At 36.7% G+C, this 19,333-nt stretch overlaps 1 protein-coding gene across 4 annotated transcripts in view; it reads right to left on the bottom strand.

Moving 5' to 3' along the window:
* Positions 1-562: 562 nt before the first annotated feature.
* Positions 563-19,333, bottom strand: part of LOC144061833 (gamma-aminobutyric acid receptor subunit pi) — a 50,838-nt gene continuing 32,067 nt past the window's right edge. For all 4 annotated transcript variants that reach the window (XM_077582687.1, XM_077582688.1, XM_077582686.1 and 1 more), the window contains 6 exons: positions 16,320-16,537; positions 12,538-12,620; positions 8,232-8,369; positions 6,262-6,414; positions 4,766-4,956; positions 563-3,341 (listed from right to left, as the gene is read on the bottom strand). In XM_077582687.1, the coding sequence (XP_077438813.1) occupies positions 2,976-3,341; positions 4,766-4,956; positions 6,262-6,414; positions 8,232-8,369; positions 12,538-12,620; positions 16,320-16,537 (1,149 nt within the window). In that variant the 3' untranslated portion in view covers positions 563-2,975. The remainder of the gene's footprint in view (positions 3,342-4,765; positions 4,957-6,261; positions 6,415-8,231; positions 8,370-12,537; positions 12,621-16,319; positions 16,538-19,333) is intronic.

Raw genomic sequence — 19,333 nt, 5'->3', positions numbered from 1 at the left:
GTCGTCAACATCACCATGAGGTATTATTTCACACGTTCTACAACATGAAAAGAAAAAGGGTTAGTCCATCTCTGAGAAATGTGTCCCATTTTGATCTGCTATCTCCTGGCATTTTTGTCTCCATCAGGTCCTTGTAAACCAAGTGGTGTCCATGATTGAGTTGCAGCTATAGAGTCATGCTAAAAAAAAAAAAAAGCACTTATCTTAAACCTTCTGCCATTTTTATTATAACAAAGAGTTTCTTAAGAAGCCTCAGTAGTTTCTCATCTGTCACTTTGGCTCGCGATATAAGCATTCATTTCCCTTTTCACAAGATAAGATAACCGTCCATTGTAAGAGAAAGGTGCTGTATGTATAAAACCTGACAGTGTTAAATCATTACTGTGAATCTTTTCAATCTCTCTGCGCTTGCCTGCTTCCACCAGACACCGCTCGGTCCAATATCGTAACAGTTCTGAGACTGAACCGAGAAGAACCTGTCCTTTTGGAATGAGAAAGCATTGACAATCAAAGCATCGGGTTTTTTCTCTCTCCGTCATATTTACCCCCCCCCCCCCCCCCCAAGTGAACCAAGAAATATAGAATAAAGAAAAATTAGATTCTTATAAGCATGCAAGAACAAAAGTTATACATGAAATCCTTTGTTGCAGTTATCATCAGCGAAGGAGCGCTTGATGCGTTTAAAAGAGTGGAACAATGCAGCTGAAATAGTTTCGAAAGGCAATGCATTAGAGGTTATACGCAGTTCATTCATTTCAAATGCACATCATGGAAGAAACTTGCAATATGAGTAAACAAACTCATTCCAGTATAAGCGAGAGCATGTTACAGCAGTACCGAACACAACGAGAAATTAACATGCAGCTTCGTCCTGTTGTCTGACAAATGAGATGTCACGTTCATTTGCAGACCGACAACATGCCGCTGTGGTACTATTAACATTAGAAAATGCACTTTTAAATCTGATTATAATCTTTGGTTCACATAATCAGCCATTAGCATGAAAATAATGCATCCTCTCTGAAAGATAGTAAACAACCTGTATAACCATAGTAGTAAGTTTGAATTTGCTGAAATGTTGCTATGTTATATTTGTTCTTTTCCACTCTATCGTTATACTTTTCTTTAAACTTTTCCTTTTTTTTTTGTCTTCCCCAGATTGGTTGGAGTAAGCAGGCCTCAGTTGGAAAATATAGAGAATTTCTATGCATCAATGTAAACATGTCATTTTACAGCAGCTTCCTGAAATAGACCGGAAAATTCCACAGTTTTTGTAGGTTTGTTAAGAATGTAAAGAGCTTTGTGAGTAATGACAAGACCTTTGAAAAAAAGATCTGGTAATGAATGCACTGAACTCAAAATATATAAAAATGTAGAAAACTAGATTCAATTGTTCAGAGTGAAATCTTAAAAAAAAAAAGTGCAATATGTGGTTGTTTTTTTTAATCTGGGAATTGTGGGAACAATGAAAATTGTTCCAAGGTGACCTGAACAAGCAGAAATCGGAAAATGGATTAAAAATGATTGGGGAATTTGGGTGGTGAAAAATATAGAATTGTACGGAATGTGTGAAGTTTTTTTGTGTGTGTAAAATAACACAGACTGAATGGCAAGGTCAATCAAACAAAATTAAATATTTTGAATAGGAACGATACGAGCTCAACAGCCTATCCGAACCCATATACCCTCGGAAATGAGTGGGGAGTTTTGTTGGTGAAAAATCTGCGTTATTTGGGTGAAAAATGTAGAATTTTTGCTTTGTGGGAATGTTGAAAATGAATCCCAAGGTGAATTGAATGATCTGAACATTTTTAATTTCAAATAGGAGCGTATTGTTGATTGACTCATTGGAAATGAATGCGGAATGTTGAATTGTGAGAAAACTGTGAATGAGAAAATGAGAAAAATAATGGTCCGCAAAGTGTGAATTTGTGGAAATTGTTAAAAGTTAGATCGTCTTTATTTACGCTGATGAGCTGTTTTTCTTGTCCAATGAAATTTTGAACACGTTCAAAATTTAAAATAAATGTCGTCAACTGTGAAGCCCTTTGAGACTCTTGTGTGATTAAGGGCTGTAGAAATCAACTTGACTTGACATTAAAACATTTTGAGAGCATAAAGAGGGTTTGAGAGAGTGTGGCAAGTTTTGCAACATTAAACGAAGCCAGCCGAAAAAGCGACACTCGCTACGTGTGCGCCGTTAAGGGAGATACGGGCTTAAGGAAGGTGCAACTGTTTTTTTTTCTCTCTGTATAGCAAAAATATTTTCGCTCAAACATTGTTATATATTAGGAATTATGACAACAAGCACGAGTGAATGAATGGTGCTTCACTATTTATAGCCAACTAATATGTCCTTATCTTGTGTATATCAGGTAGTTAAGTTAAGACAATTAAATCAACATAGTTTGTGCTATTTCCAGTAATTGAAGACCTTCAGTGTTTAAAACACTCTCCCGTCACAAGTTAATATTTCACATCTGCTCTTCCTTTTTATTTCTGCCACTGTTTCTGACCATCCATTTTATGCAAGAAGTGGACCTTCAGGCAGAAAAGATAAATAAAATAGCGCTCGATAAAAGTGAGACAAAAAGAGAAACGTTCATTCGCCCTTTCACAGCACCGCTGGGCATTTCAGCCACTCTGTTTTCTGTGTGTTTGCCGCCAACAAACTGAGCAGAGAAACAATTAGATTACATGTGCTAGAGTGGGAAATATGCAAATGAATGGTTTTCATCTTTGGAAGCACTTTTTCCGTTTCATGTCAAGCTTTTCTGTGTATCAGACTTCACCAGTCTAGGCTGAAACAGTGGAGTTGAATTAGTAGAAGACTTTTTTCTTCCTTCAAAACAATCTTGTATCTTTTATCATGTTGCTGCTTATAAATAGTAAAAACTCACCTCAGAACCACATCTAAGTCACACTTATTGTACGTACAGTGAAATAAACTCCCCGTCAAAATACTGGGACAAATGCTAAAAGTACAAATAATATGTCCAATAAAGAAGGTTAACAAGGACAAATGACAAAGGAAAAGAGACTCTTGAGTAGTTGTCTATGTGGTGTGGATTTTCTATGTGACAGCAACTTATGAAAGAGAGAAGTTTGCGAAGGGTGGCCAGAACTATGAGACACCAGTTGGTGGGTTCTGGAGGTGGAGCCTCGGGCTTGGGCTCGCTGCCTGTGGGGCTAGATGGGTCGACTGACAATTCTGTGGAGGCGGGAGCAGCGGCGGGACCCGTGTCGGGTTCCTTGCGTCTCTTGGCCCTGTCAGGGTGCCTGGAGATGGTGGTGACGATGCCGTTCATGTCATCGTCAAAGCTATGCATTTGGTGACCGTACTGCAGCGAAACAAATGAGAACGTTAACGGCAAATGGAAAAAGGATAACACAACTAGCTTGCTAATTGACTAGCCATCTGACTGTCTGACTAATTAACTAATTCAAACCCAAAAACTTATAAATACATTTTTTAATACTTTGTCCTGCACTCACAAAAATGTATTTATACGTTTTTTTTTCTTATTTCTTATACTAGAGCATACAGAAGGCTTTGATATGTCTTCTGACATGAAGAGGTCGCTTAAAGCAACGGTAGTTATTACAAAAAACGGCCAGCAGGTGGAAGCAGAGTATAAGAGATCGGCCAGGGCCATGTTGCAACAAGCTCTTTTCCCCAGTGTTTTCAACAGGTTTGTGAAAAATGATGAAACGTAGTTAGATTCTAAGGTTAATTGCTGCAAAAGGGGAACAGATACAAATACCGGAATTCCTGGAGTTACGTCGTACCCGACCGACGTCGTTTCGACTTGTCGTCTGTAGCACCTTCTTTTTCATTAAGTTCCCACAATAATCACGCCATAGTTATTTTGTTGTTACCTCCAGCAACGGACATCCATTGAGCAGGTCGGCTCGCCATCAGGTGCGTCACATTTCCGTGTTTAACTCATTCACTGCCATTGACGGCTATAGACGTCAACAATTCATTTGAACTATTTCTATTAGTTTCACATTTTTTTCCACTTTTGTTAACAAGAGTATGAAAACCTAGAAAAAAATATATTGTACATATAGAACAGATATAACATTTGTGATTAATCTTGAGTTGAAATAAATAAGTAATCCAAAAAAAAATAAAATATTATTAAAAAACGAGGGTCGTCAGACGATTACATTTTTTTATTGTAATTAATCGCATGACTTCAATAGTTAACTCACGATTAATCACAAGTTTTATATCTGTTCGAAACGTACAATAATTTTTTTTCTAGGTTTTCATACTCTTGTTAACAAAAGTGGAAAAAAATGTGAAACTAATAGAAATAGTTTTTGACGTCTATAGCCGTCAATGGCAGTGAATGAGTTAAGTTTGAATTAGCTCCGTTCTGCCGTACGGCAGCAATGAATGTCCATGCGGAAACATGAAATGTTGATTCCGGCTCTATCGGGTCACGCAAATATGTTTTTTTAAAATTATTGTACAAAGTATTTTGATGTAAATATCGACTTTAACGGAGAAATACGACTTAAGTCTAAATTCGGGTAACATCGCCAGCGTAGGAACGTAACTCGGCCGTAGCTCGAGGACTTTCTGTATACTTTTTTTTCCTGATGAAAGAAGAGACTCTAATGTTTCTTTTTGGTAGGTTCCATGTTTTTATAGCAATAGAACTGAATATTCTGCGGACCTTGCAAAATCAGTCAAAATCCACTAAAAGAGCAAAAGGTCACAACGATAGCAGAACAGCAAAAAGAAGGCTCTCACCACGAGCATGTGCGTGTCGCTGTAAGTGAGGGTGCAGAAATGAGCCACAGCGTACTCGATGAGGGCTCCGAAGATAAAGCTGAAGCAGATTCCTAAGTACACGTCAATGGCCTTGATGAAACAGTTGGCATTAGGTAGCGACGTGCGCGCTCCCATCATCAGGGTCGTCATCGTCAGTACTGTGGTCACTCCTGGCATGGAAAACATAGACACGGGACATATTTTGGGAAGGTCAGCTAGGAAATATGGTGGAAGTACTAGCTAGTAATTCTGTGCATGGCCTTGAGCAGGATCCTAAATTCACGCTCCCCAAACACCGTGGCAGTGGACTGGTACTCACCGGCGGCCAAAGAATCTTTTATATTTAAAAAAAAAAAAGGCAGAGTCTCCCCATTATTTATTTTTAGTAAAAGTTTACCTTTTTCCATCACTTTTGCCTGGTAAATGTAAATATAGGGGGGGGGGGGGAGACTTCTGAAATAACAATAATAATCATGATAATAATAAGATAAAATTTGCTCAAATTATAATTAGTAATTTTTTTATGTTATTATTAACAATTATAGTCATTTATGTAAAGACGCTGATCATGCTAAGGCTTCGTACAATTATAAGGACACAGGTAAATATCAAATATCTTCACATTTACATTTTCAAATCTCAATGCTCCATCACTAGTGACCTATTTTAAGGTATTTTATTTATTTTAAGAGTCCTGCGAGCTACCCATTTGGCTCTTAGGGAGCTACTTTTTAAAAAAATAAAATAAAATAAAATTCTGGAGAGCTCAGTATTGTTCATTCGGTAATTTTACCAATTTGACATGTCATCATCATTGCTCTTTTTTTTTTTTTTTTAATTGGGTGAGAATGTGTATGTGCGTGTGTGCGTGCATGTGCGTGTGTGTGTATTCATTAGTTCACCTAAAACCTATTAAAAAATCCCATACCGTTCACCTAAACCGAACACTTCCAGCCAGAGTCGTGAGGCCGTCAGGAGACCCGAGGAAGGACCAAAGAAAGGAAAGGAATGCTACTTGGTGCCCGTGGGAACCGTATTGGTGACCCCTGATCTAAATGAGCGTGTAAAATAGCTCTCAGCCCTTGCGCATTTAACTGAAACCACATTTACTAAAATAAAGACTACTCTTTATAATTTTGAGCAATTTTAAAGAATAAAAGAGAAAAGAAAGAGAACTATAAAGAAAAAAACTATTTTTGCGATATAATAAAAAATGAATTTACTATTTAACTTAATTCCTATGGATACAGCAAACGCATACTTAGATTCACACAATTGTTCAATAATGTTTGTTAGTCTTGTGTAAAATGCAATGCGTTGTTCATGTGATGCAATACATAATTCGATAACATGCTTTTTTGTGTATAATTGAAAAAGGGTGTTCTTCCTTTACGTGTTGTTTTGTTATGCATAATATAACATATGGTTGGGAAGTCATGTTTCTACACACTTCATTACTTCTGACTGGTACATACCTATGCAAATTCGTGCCGGAACAGAGGAGAGGGAAATCCAGAAGGAGACCCAAGAGAGGACCACCAACAGGCTTGATGGGACGTATGTCTCCAGGATGAAGTACAGGATGCTCCTCTTCAGCTCAAAGTGGAAAACCAGCTTAGGGTAGTGACCTTCCAGACAACAAATCAAAAACTCTGAGACAGGGGGCAATGGCACATTTTCAACAAAATCACTCGTTTTTGTTGAGTGACCCTTGAGGTCTCTCTCAAATAAGGGGATTGTTAGATTAGGCCTCTTTTGGCACGTAGGTGATTTGGGCGAGACCATTGTGTTGCTGTGACCTTTTTCCTGGCTCTGCATCTTCCCATCTATCTACCCCCCCCCCCCTTAACCCTGGAGAACCCAAGAACCCTTTTCTTCTTTGGAAAATTATGAATTATACATTAAATGACTGCTATAAATTCACTGAACACCAAAATATATGTTTTTTCAATGTTTTTTTCAATTTATTCCCTAATTTAGGATTAGGGCGAAATTTGACCCTTTGGGATTTAAGGGTATCGTTTCGAAAAATCAGAATAACAAAAACTGTCAGTAAACTATTTAGAATTTAAGAAAATAATCAATCAAATACACAGCTACATTGAACAATATAATTTTTTTGTTTTATTTGTTGCATTTTAGCCATCTTGTCACCACCACTCTGGCTCATGTAAGTGCAATATTCATCCACTAGATGGCCCCATGCAGGGGTCAGAAGTGGCACTCTGGACTTTTGAAGTTAAATTTGTAAAAAAAAAAAAAAGGTCTTTGTTATTTGAGTAGCAGAATTTATAGGGGCCAAATTTGACCCCATGGGTTCTCCAGGGTTAAAACCCTGATCTATCCATTAGAGGGCAGTAATAACCCAACTGATGGCTTTTCCTGTGACCTTGCAAGATCGCCACAATTGACAAAGGAGATACCTGATTTTGAAGATTTTCTTTGTCAAATATAGAGTGTTTAAGGTAAGAAAAAGTTGAAAATGTTACAACATTATAAGAAGTTAATGGGTGGATATAATGTGAAAGTACTCAATATTTTTGACTAAATGTTTTCGTAACTGTGTTAAAAGTAAGTGTATACAATTTGAAACAGTAGGGGTATAAAGTCAACTGTTTTTGTTGTTGTAAATGTTTGCATTTGTCATTTAACTTGATTTATAACCAAACTTATAAATAAAAAAAATTAAATAATTGATCATTGATCATAGTTTTCCCACATGGCAAACATGGCAGAGATTCAAACTCTGCACAGGCCACAACTGTAAGAAATACAAAGTAGCCTACACCTTTTGCCTGAACAAGAACAGAAACAGTTTTGTGGCTTCCCACTATTCAAAATAAAAAGTGCAATAATAAATAAATAAATAAAATAAGTTTTCAGTTACTTTGGTGGAGTTCTCAAATCCCAATAATGCATGATAACAGTTATACCTATAAATAGTGTTTGATATGTGTGTTTATTATTATATTTTTGACAGTTATAAATGTATGAATTTTATGCATTGTGACCGGATGTGTCAAATATGACACAAATCAAAAGTCATATGTGGGAGTAGATTTTCAATTTTTGTTTTGTTTTTGTTCAAAATGATCAGAATTGTGTCTCATTTATTTCACGTTTCAGGCTTTTTAGGGCTATCTGCACCTTTGCACAGTTACTATTTGAAACCAGTTTTTTTGGGGGCGGGGGGTTCTGGTTTTATTGAACATATAAACATAAAAAAAACACTTTACAAGTCTAAAATATAAATTGAAGTAAAAAGGAAAACAAGAATATGAAGAAAGTAGGTAGGAGGAAGTTGAAAACTTGAGTGAAGACCATCGAGTCACACATTGTCACATGGTCAAGGAAGAGCCGCCCCGCCATGTCGTAAGATAATAATAATTCAAAAATGATGATTCGTTTCTAGTTATGACCGTGAAATTGTAGCCATTGTAGTTACCAGTTTCATAGATAGCTTCTGACACAGAGGTGTAGTGGTCCTCCACTGTGTACTGAGCAAGTTGAAGAGTGTCGAGGCCACTGACAGACTCATTTCCTCTGGTCCAGTAGAACATGACATCGTTGATGTTGTAACCCCCTATGGAATAAGAAACCCATGGAAGTAAAACTTTTTTTCCCCTCGGGGAAAAAGGATTTACAAGAGGGTATGTCAGTAGAAATTAATGACTTCCCTTCAACAGAATTCATCGAATAAGCACATTTGGATATCATCGCACTGCAGCAGAACTATTCTTTTATTTAACGGCGTAACGCCCTCTTGGTCAAGTGCAACTGTATTAAGCTTTTGTCCTCATGTGACACAGCAAAGATGCTATTAATACAAGATGGTGAGGAATGGGTGAAGCCCAATGTCACTGTACTAATATGAAGCACATCCGAAGACACCTTGGAAAGTGAATTAAATGTGCTCCACCCACGGTTAGGTTATTATGGGATTACAAGCTAGAGTTGGCGTAAAGTCCTTCTTATGGCAGTACAAGAGTACAACGAATTTAAAACTCCTCGGAAAAGCTCGTTTAAAGAGGATGTGCTCCCCTTGAGGGGTGATACGACATTCGAATAATTCTGCTTTCATCGCAGCACCTGAAAATGGACAAACTGTGTAAGAACATAAAACCGAGTTTTGAAAACATTGTCAGTGTTTTAATGCATTTTAGCCACGGTGGAAATAAAGCTAAAAAAAAATCCAATAGGAATTGTTAACAGAAATGCATTAGTCATGTAAAACTCCTGATAGAAAGCATCATTCTTGCCTCGTACGAACCACAACAATCATGCATATTGCACTTTGCCCCAGAGAGTCTTGGTAACCCAGATAAAGCTTTGAAAAAAAAATGTAACATAACAATGTGCTTAAGCAAAGATAAGAATGCAGTTGTGATGAAACACTATGTGTGGTGGTGGTTTTCGTGACAAACATAACATCATTGAGGTTTTTCAGTCAGGTTTTAAGATGACGCATAGCACTGATTTTCTAACACTGTTACGAGTTTCTAATGAGTTGCTCTGAGTTCCTTACTGCCCCACTGTCATATGGTGTTCCACAGGGTTCTATTTTGGGGCAACTGCTATTTTCATTCTAATTGCTGCCCATGCGTTCCATCTTCAGAAAATAAAGGATTTATTTTCACCGCTATGTGGGTGACAGTCAAATTTATGTGACTGAGCAAAAAGGACGCTTCCTCATTGAGGCCACTATTATCCTGTCTGGAGGAGATCAAGGCATGGATAGCACTCAATTTCTTGAACTTCAATTAAAGCAAAACAGAAGTTGTGGTCTTTGGTTCCAGTGGCCCTTGTACATCTTGTCTTGCTGAGTTGGGCCCCTTGGTGCCTTAGCTAAAGCCAACATGATTGGGATGGGACTGGATTGATATTTATTTGAATTACTTATTTATTTCTTGTGTTATTAATTTATTAGTATTTATTTTATTTACTTATTTCAACTACTTATATGTATTAATTTATTTTGTGTTCTTTTGTTATACCTGTCTTTATTGCATGAATGATTTTTTATTCCATGTACAGGACGTCATATGCGGCATTGGTTGCTAAACCTCATTGGTGTGCTTCCCACATTTTTCACCAGAGGGCGCACGAGATGACAAAAAAGAACCAGCGCAGTATTGTTTCTCTCTACCTCACTTTTTAATTACTTGTCATCTCCCCATTTATTATTTAATGTATTATTGACTCTCTAGTCTAAATAATTGACCAGAGGAGTCCCACATAAGGGCAATAGTTCAAGCTCTATTTGTTTTCCTTAGTTAAAGCCCTGAGATTACTGAAGAACTATGAATAAAGTGCTGTAGTAGATGTGCTGTGGTTTCTCAAAACTAAAATGCCGCATTAGTCAGGATCAAATGGTTACCAAATGTAAATTACGGCAAACATGACAGCTGACATATCTCTTCATGCTTTGCTGTCGGAAACCACTAAATATTTTAACCACAATTCCAAATTACTGTTCAGCACCCTCCCACAGCGATGCCACACTATGCTGCCACCTGACTTTTTTTTTTTTTTTTTGCATAATTTTAGAGGAAATTAATCTTTGACTCCATCTTCACGCTGGTAGATATGCAAGACATAGAGGAGAATGAGGTAGAAGAGAAATTAACATCAGGGTAGAGAGCCAGAAGATCAAAGAGAAACTTCATGGAAACAGGAAAGAAAGTGACGAAAGGTGCGGATCTTTAGCTGGGAATTATTGAGGCAGCGGAGGAGGCAGCCGTCATCCTTTCAGCTTCAACCTCCAGATGTCTTTATGTCTGTTAAGGGGGATTGTAGCTCCTTCATTTTCATTTTTCCTTTCATTTTGCCACTGATGGCTTGGTTTGGCTTTTGGCAGGGACCAGAATGGGCTAAGCCTGCATGGGCTGACTGTCATTTAAAAGCATGGCATGAAGCAGGCAGATCAACAATGACAGCAGATCAGTGAGGGTGGCAGAAACCAGGGGATAGTTTGTTGCTCATCTCACACTCATTTCATAACATGATTTAGTTATGAAGATGCTCCTGCTGCCTTCCTGATTAAAATAAAAATGATTTGTGGGAAAAGAGCTTAAATGACAAAATACAACAGGGATCAACAATGTTTTTGAAACAGAGAGGTACTTTTTACATTCGCTCAAATTACCTTTAATTGCATCCATCCATTTGCCAAACCACTTCTTCTCTACTCATATAATAAATGATGTTCATCAATGTGAAGACACTGATCATGTTAATTAGGGATGGGTGAGTAGCAATATCAGGTATTGGCATTGGGCTGATACCGGGCCTTATTTCAAGGTATCGGTACTTGCGATGGTGACCGATACCAGTATCGGCCGGCCCCTTGTGGCCGTTTTATGATTAAGAACTACAAATATGAAATTAGAAGAATAGAAAAATTCCACTAATTTCATGCATTTAAAAGGAAATATTCTATATTGGGATGTGTAGGTCTTTCTTTAAAATAATCTTTTATAGTTAATTGGGGGGATTTAAAAAAAAAAATCAAAAGTATTAGTGGTGTTGGTACTTGGTATCGGTGACTACTCGAGTTGAGTACTGGTAGCAGTCTGAAAAAAAGTGGAATCAACATCCCTAATATTGGGATATGTTGGTCCTGCCTTAAAACAATCTGTTATTGTTTTTTGGGTGACAATTAATCCATCAAAAGTACTAGTAGTATCGGTACTTGGTGTTGGTATCAGTGACTACTCAAGAGTTGAGTACTCAAACTGGTATCGGGCTGAAAAATGTGGTATCAAACATATTCAATGTTAATGATTTCTAATAATATCATATATCATATTCAACACTTTGATTCTTTAAATGATAATGTGTCATCACCTGTGAGCTATTTTTTTTAAAATGGGTGCTCAGTCAACTCATGTAGTCTTTGGAAGTTACCTGGTGCCCTCAGGCACCATGATGGTGACCCCTGGATTGCACCAGCTGATTATATCGTATGCACAACAGTTACATTAAAATGTTATGACGTGATGATGATGCAATATGCCCCACTTATTCAGGCATACACACAGCCCGAAGAAAACGCAGTGCCGTTCAACAGATAACATTATAATACAATAATGAACAAAATATCTCAATTAACATATCTTTATTATTTATATTTAGTATTTGTATTTTATAAAAAATAATTATTCAAAAATAAATGTGAATAAAAATGTGTTTTTTATTTATTTGATTTTTTTTGTTTTATAAATAATAAAAAAAAAATACATATATAAATATATATATATATGTATATAAAATAAATAAATAAATACATTTGAGTAAATCATACCAGATACAAATATAGAGGTCGGATAATTATTAGAGCATGAGATCATTGAAACCAGTTGGTCACATTTGCACACTGTGTCAGCTCAAGTAACATAAACAATTGCGAGAAAAAACATGTGTAAATATGAACTACAGCAAACGCATAATTACAGAAAATATGGTCTAAATATGCTGCAGTAGTGCTGTCTTGATCATTAAATAAGCAAATAATCAAAATGGCCTTATATAAATCAATGAGTAAATCTATGTTATGTGTGTTATTTAGTTGTCACTGACCAAAGATGACACTTGTGGAATTATATACTGTATGTGCATTTTGGATATACTGTATAGGCAAATCAAAATGAACTTTTCTAAATGAGTTAATGTTGGACTGCAGTTGTAAAGAAAAAAATATGAAAAAGTAAACTTGGCTACAGAACATAGAAAGAGAAAGAGGAGGTTCTTACAGCTCTCCAGTTGTAGTGTGCACGTCTGCTTGTCCATTGGGTACTTGGTCAAATCCATGTTACAGGCCACAGTGGTGGTGATTCTGCGGAACATGAATGTACAAGTTAATTAAAGCATTCCAAATGCCAACTTTGATTGTTTTTTCATTAAATCCAAAATGCATGATCAAACTTGTGGTTTACAGATTTGAAAGTGCTAAAATTAGACATGAAGTCAGCTATCGGCGTGATTATGAATATTTGTTGCTGTACTATTCTGCTGTTTTTTTCTTTCTGTTTGCAGTCTCCTTGTAGAGTGTTGCTAGGCGGAGTCTCCTGTTTTTAATTAGATTAATTAAATCGCTCAGTTGTGTCCTTCTGCTTTGACCACAATCAAACACTTAGAACATGAAAGCATGTGCTCTATGATGAAAAACCAATGCAAGATGTAGCATATATTGTGCCTACCTTTCCTGTCACTTTCATCAACCACATTTTGTGTTGTTGTACATCTTCGTTTTGAAATAATTAAACTTGGTCCCTTTTTTTTACAGATCACTAAAACCTACACTCTAAAAACAATTGGGTCAAAAGTAACCGCATTATGGATTTTTTTTTAAAAATGGACCGATCCACTTTATGGGTCAACTTAACCCAACTTTCTGGGTTGTTTTATACAAAATGACCCAATTTTTGGACTCAAGTAAAGGATTTGACCAATACTTGTTTTGTTGTTTTGAGTTGTTTTACACTGAAAGACCCATTTCTTGACTCAAAGTTGGGTCAAATCGACCCAAGTAGAAGATCGGTCCATTTTTGACCCATAGTGTCAGAGTGTAGCATTTAAACATAAAACTATCCACTGTATGTAACGCCTGAAGTAATGAAGCCACATTTTGATAATATTCCATGTGGCTTCAAATTCATAGCAGGACCGCTTACCCAAATCAACTGTAAGCGTAATGGTTATTTCAACCATACTTTACGATTTAAGCGCAGACCCTTTATTGTGAATGAATACTCCAGACATCGCTTCATTAAATCTCTCCTCTAAACCACTTCACTGTACATACATCTCAGTGCTTTCTCATGTATTCCCTAAGGCAATGCGCTGAAACATTTACGAAAGCTCTAACACCTCACATTCCTCACCTCATATTGTCTATTTTCTCAGCCCGCAATTCCCCCGAGGTAGCCATTCCTCCTTTGACTAACCTTTTAGTCACGTTTTTTTTCTTCATACCAACTCTCTAACCACTATCCCGCTTAACATCTCGGTCTCAGTGAAGTCCAAGGAGCACACACATTGCAAAAATAAATAAATAAATAAATATAGACAATAAAGACAATAAATAACGTTGTACATGTTGGCAACACAACTAACTCTCCTCACAGTGGTAAGTCATCCATAAAGAGAGATGTGGTCTTGCAAAACCAGACTGAACTGAGTGGGAATACCCAATTCAATTTTACCACAGCAAGATGTTCACGTTAAATTACTCCCCTTCTGTTAGTCTCAAAGCTGTCATTAACAACAGTGGAGATGTATCCCCGGTGAAATTTTTCCTCTTTTACTACACTTTGTTGTTGCCATGAGAAGAAGAAAAAAACTGAATTGTTGAGGTCAAGCCCATTAAAATACATGGTGAGTCAATTCAGGGTCGGTATTCCTAAAGACTTCGAGAAACCTCTAAGAGAGATTCTAACTTAAAAATCCCTAGCTATGAGTCTTAGCTTAGGAGAGATTCCAGAACATTCTCAGAGAACTCTGAAATTCATATCTTCTCCCGAAAAAAATAAAAATAAAAAATAATAATATAATAATAATAATAATAAAAAAAAATAAAAAATAAAAGAGAAATTCATATCTTCTCCAGAAAAAAATAAAAATAAAAACAATAATAATAAATAAAAGAAAAAAAAGAAAAAAAAAGAAATTCATATCTTAGTGAGGAGGTATTGGTTGCTAGGTATGTGTCATCATTTCAAAAGCTGTGATTGGTTCACCTTCTCCTTCTATTGGTTGCTACATGTCGGTTGGCAAACAACCTAACATCCCTACCAGATACTTCCTTCCTCCAACACACCTGATGATCAGGATCTTTATCAGGCTCTTTATTAGGCTCCTGCAGAGCTTGGTGATGAGCTGATGATTTGAATAATTGGTGTTGGAAGAAGGAAGCAACAGAGACAACTGGATCCAGAAAAAAAATAAAAAAATAAATATAATTTTTAAAAAAAAGAGCGATAACTGGATCCTACTAATTATATCCATTTGCCTCAAATACTGCAATAAAGCTGTGATTGGTTGCTCCTAAAAGCGAGATAAAAGGTACACTTTTGTTGGTAATAGAAAAAGGAACCAATAAACTTAATCATATACTTTAAAATGATCCTGCAAAATATGTGAAAATTTAGGCCGACTTGCACACTATTCACATAGTGATAGTGACATTTATTTGCTTTTATTAATCTCAATGTTGGTATTTTTTTCACTTGCCCTCTGCTGAGGAAACTCCTAGTCGTCCTCTTCCCTGCTCTTAAGTTATCTCACCTTAGAAGCTCCCTTAAGAGCTAGAAATAGCTTTTATCTTTAATAGGATCCACTCTTCACTTTTAGGGGAAGACGGTGGTTCTTAACCTGGGTTCGATCGAACCCCAGGGGTTTGGTGTGTGCGTCTCGGGGGTTCGGCGGAGCTCGAATGGTTCGCGATGATACGCATTGGCTGTAGGTGCTCATTGCTACATTGCTTTGTCTATCTGTGCTGCAGGGAATTTGGTGCTCTCAGTAGTCGACTTGTGGCTGTAGTGATGGTACGTCGTGTGAGTTCTTTATGATTGTAATCCCTTCATACTATGTCAAGCAAAAAAAAAAAAAAATGAAAGTAGTGAATTCACATGTATAAGTATGGTGTTCCACAGGGTTCAATTCTTGGGCCTCCGCTGTTTTCATTGTATCTACTGCCCCTGGGTTCCATCTTAAGTAAACAGCTGTGGTCGTTTTAAAGTGTTCTAGTTGAGTTGAGTGATGGGAGTTAGCGTCTTAACTGCTTGATTTGCAATGCCAAGTTGAGCAATTAAGATGCATGGAAATGGTACATACAAGAACACAACACTTTCTGAATTCAAAGTGAGGAGAGCCAGATTCGATGAAGAGGCTACTCTCCCTGTTCATTTTGTTCACCAGCCAAACCCCATTCTAATGTTTTGAATTTGAAGAAAATATATTTGATTTTTCAACAAAGAAGAGTTCAGTGAATGCGCATAGGAAACTAGTGGGGTTTAGTACCTCCAAATTTAAAATGTAAACTCTTTAGGAATATGGCCCTAAGGTCAATAAAATGTATTTTGTGTAATTTATTAATGACATCAAATTAGGTTAAAGTATACCAAATGACTATGTCAAATATTCATAATCAGCCTATGCTCACTGGATTATGTAAAATCTTGCCATGTATAATCGCAGAACCATATCCAATCCATATGATGAATGAATGCATGTTTCTGTATCTTGCATTGAGCTGGTCAGGTACTAAGCTAGTGCTTACACAGCAATAAGAAGATTTAGATGTTTTGATAGCCTGAAGCTCTTTCTATCGACAGATCACATGCTCTCTCTATGCTTCAATCCATTGGTAGCAGTATTGACTTAACTCCCTGCTTTGCAATTACATAGTCAAGCCATGTTACTTTGTAGGCCTGAGCCAATTTCTTCTCCATTCCCCTTAAGACTTTTCACTGTCTGGTAAAGCAGAGAACACACCCAACAACCAATAAATCGGCAGTTACGTTCATTATCTGACCTCAGTGCGTAAAGGACGGTCCCATTTGGAAAGATGCGGATCAGTCTGTTCTCCACAGTGATGTCATGAAGAAAAGACTTCTTGGAGTCCACAATGAAAGTGTCAGGGACCCAGAGGAGCTCCACAAGCCGCCCATCAAGGCTCAGACTCTTGTTGCCTTCAAACACCAAACGCTCGTCTGTCCAGCGCTGCCGGAGGAATATGGTGGCTGTGTAGTCCTGCAAGATTGAGGACTAAAGGTTAGAACAAAACTAATGGACTCATTTACTGAGAATGTCCAAAATATGCTGACAGACAAGCAATGTTTCCGCTAACTATGACATTCCTGTGTAGTTAGAGGGTTTTTTTCCCCCCCACTGTTGGATTTGGGAGGCATCAGGTCCCTGAGCTGTTCTATGCCTAAAGCAAATGAAATGCTGTGCATTGCATCAAGTCAGCAACTTAGCTTCTTCATTTGAGAGAACACATCAGGGTCCAGGTATCGTGTGGCTGCGAGTGTATCAGTACTGCAAGTCTTGTTTTTTTTGATAGGTGTTAATGACCTTCGAGCTTCCCACTGTGTTTGTTCATTGCCCATCAAACGCACGCTGCTAATGTGAGCAAGCGATAGCAAACGTTCAGGTAGTCGTTTTTTTTTATTCACCGTGCCTTCTCAAAGGTTTGGCAGGGGCAGGGCAGCAAAATAGACGAGGGGTGTGACAGGTTGTCTCTTTCATTCTATTATTTGGAGGGGATGATGAGTCAGTTTAGATTGTAAAGGTCAGACGCCGAAAGTGGCAACGATTACAGAATAGAGATGAATTACATCTGGAAACTCACAATACATTAGAGGAAGGGTGACCACACTTTTTTTCATTTGAGGGCAAAAAAAATGGGAAGGTGGCCACTTTGAGATTATTCGACTTTACTATATTATACATACTGAAATCAATAAAGCGATACATTGTTTATATTTGCTATAGTTGTTTTGGAAAAACTGCAACGTAACAGTTTTCTGTTAAAAGTGATTTTTAAGATTTTTCCAGATTTTGGGGTGGGCAAAAGCCCTATATCCCCCTAGACTAAATCCACTCCTGCACTGAGCAGCATCTCCACATTTAGAACCTAAACAACTGTAGTGAGCTGACCATTTGACCGTTATAACTAATATTCATAAATCGAATCTTGACACAGAGCAGAAATTGGAAGCAAACATTTTGCTTCTAAAATGGAATCATCTTTACTCATTACAGTGTTTTGAAGAGGTATTGTGTCATTATTTTAGCCATAAAGAGTTTATTTGTATCATTGCACACCAAATGTCATTTGAAGTATATGGCATGGAAAAATGGATGTTGGGCCACAATTGGTCCACTGGCTGTAGTTTGGACACCATTGCATTACACTACTGATATCACATTGGATAATAATTGGATACAAAACAAAATAAATTAAAAAAAAAAAGCATGCAGTGACATTATAAGACATTAAAAATACACTTAACAAAAATGTGATATTTTTTTTTATTTTGGGTTCCTATAATTGGGATTGATTTGATATTAAACAATAACCAGGGATCATCTGATTATTGTGGTATTGACATAAAACAATTAAAAGTTACAAATGTACCAATACGTTGTCACATGGCAAAATTCAGGTACTGCGGTACTTGTTGTTTATTTTTTATGTGATTATTTTATATTTATGGTCTTGTTTTTCAGAGAAATAGTTGCTTTACTGCATTAGTATAGGTAAGGACCATCGCCTTCTAAGTTGCAAGGGCATTGGCTATTCTAAGTTGATGAACATTGGCAGCAATTGAATCACAATATCAGACAGAAAGCATCCCAAACTTTTCTGAGTGGCGTGTGTAAGAACTGTGGAATGCTTCTGAGACCAAAGCATCTGTTTCATCAGATGTGCGGGTGGCTGATCTTGGAAGATTTCCCAAGTCGTGGACTGGCATGTTCTGTGTTTGTGACATTTCTTGGATGCGCTGCCAAATTCTCAGAATTAATGTTGGAATAGGAGTAAAAGTTAAGTTCTGTCCTTGGTAGACATCTCGGCAGTTCTTATGACAAATATGTTACTTAAAATTTTTGCTTTCTGTAGCATTGTGTCACACACAAAAAATTGGATTTGGAGTGGCCTGTTCTTGGACTACTCCAGGGCAAAACTGTGACATAATTATATACAATATATACAATCAAAATATTGCCAGAAACCAATTAGTAAAAATTACTTATTTATTGATTTTACCACCATAACTAACTACATACTAAGTAGTACATTTGTCTTATTTCAATCTTGTTGATATTAAAATCAGGTTGTTCTTTTGGTTGTTTTTATTTTTTCATAAAATCTTTGTTCAAACTTGTATTTATCTATCTACCCCATAAATTAATAAATGAATGAGTGAATGAATGACTGAATGAAAGAATGAATGAATGAATAATTAACTCATTCACTGCCATTGACGGTTATAGACGTCAAAAATTCATTAGAACTATTTCTATTAGTTTAACATTTTTTTCCCACTTTTGTTAACAAGAGTATGAAAACCCAGAATTTTTTTTACTGTTCATTAAGAACAGATATCAAATTTAGGATTAATCGGGAGTTAACTCATGAAGTCATGCAATTAATTACGATTTTAATTGCCAGACGCTCCTAATTTTGAATTGTAATTAATCACATGACCTCAATAGTTAACTCACGATTAATCATATTTTTTTTTATATCTGTTCTAAATGTACAATAAACATTTTTTTCCACTTTTGTTAACAAGAGTATGAAAACCTAGAAAAAAATGTTAAACTAATAGAAATAGTTCAAATGAATTTTTGCCGTCAATAGCCCAAATCCTGATCACCATCGAGATGGAGCAAATACTGTATATATAATGTAGCATTTCCATTCGAAATTACAGATCTTACTAAATGGCCGCCAGAATAACTTTTGGAAAAAATTAATTATACTGTTTAGGTGTGTTGTTGCATATTTTCATTTCAATCAGGAAAAATGATCAAATCAAA

This window comes from Vanacampus margaritifer, chromosome 12 (assembly GCF_051991255.1).
Source record: "Vanacampus margaritifer isolate UIUO_Vmar chromosome 12, RoL_Vmar_1.0, whole genome shotgun sequence".
In the NCBI taxonomy this organism is placed as follows: domain Eukaryota; kingdom Metazoa; phylum Chordata; class Actinopteri; order Syngnathiformes; family Syngnathidae; genus Vanacampus; species Vanacampus margaritifer.
Note: the sequence above shows the minus strand (reverse complement) of the source record. Positions and strands in the feature narration are given on the sequence as shown.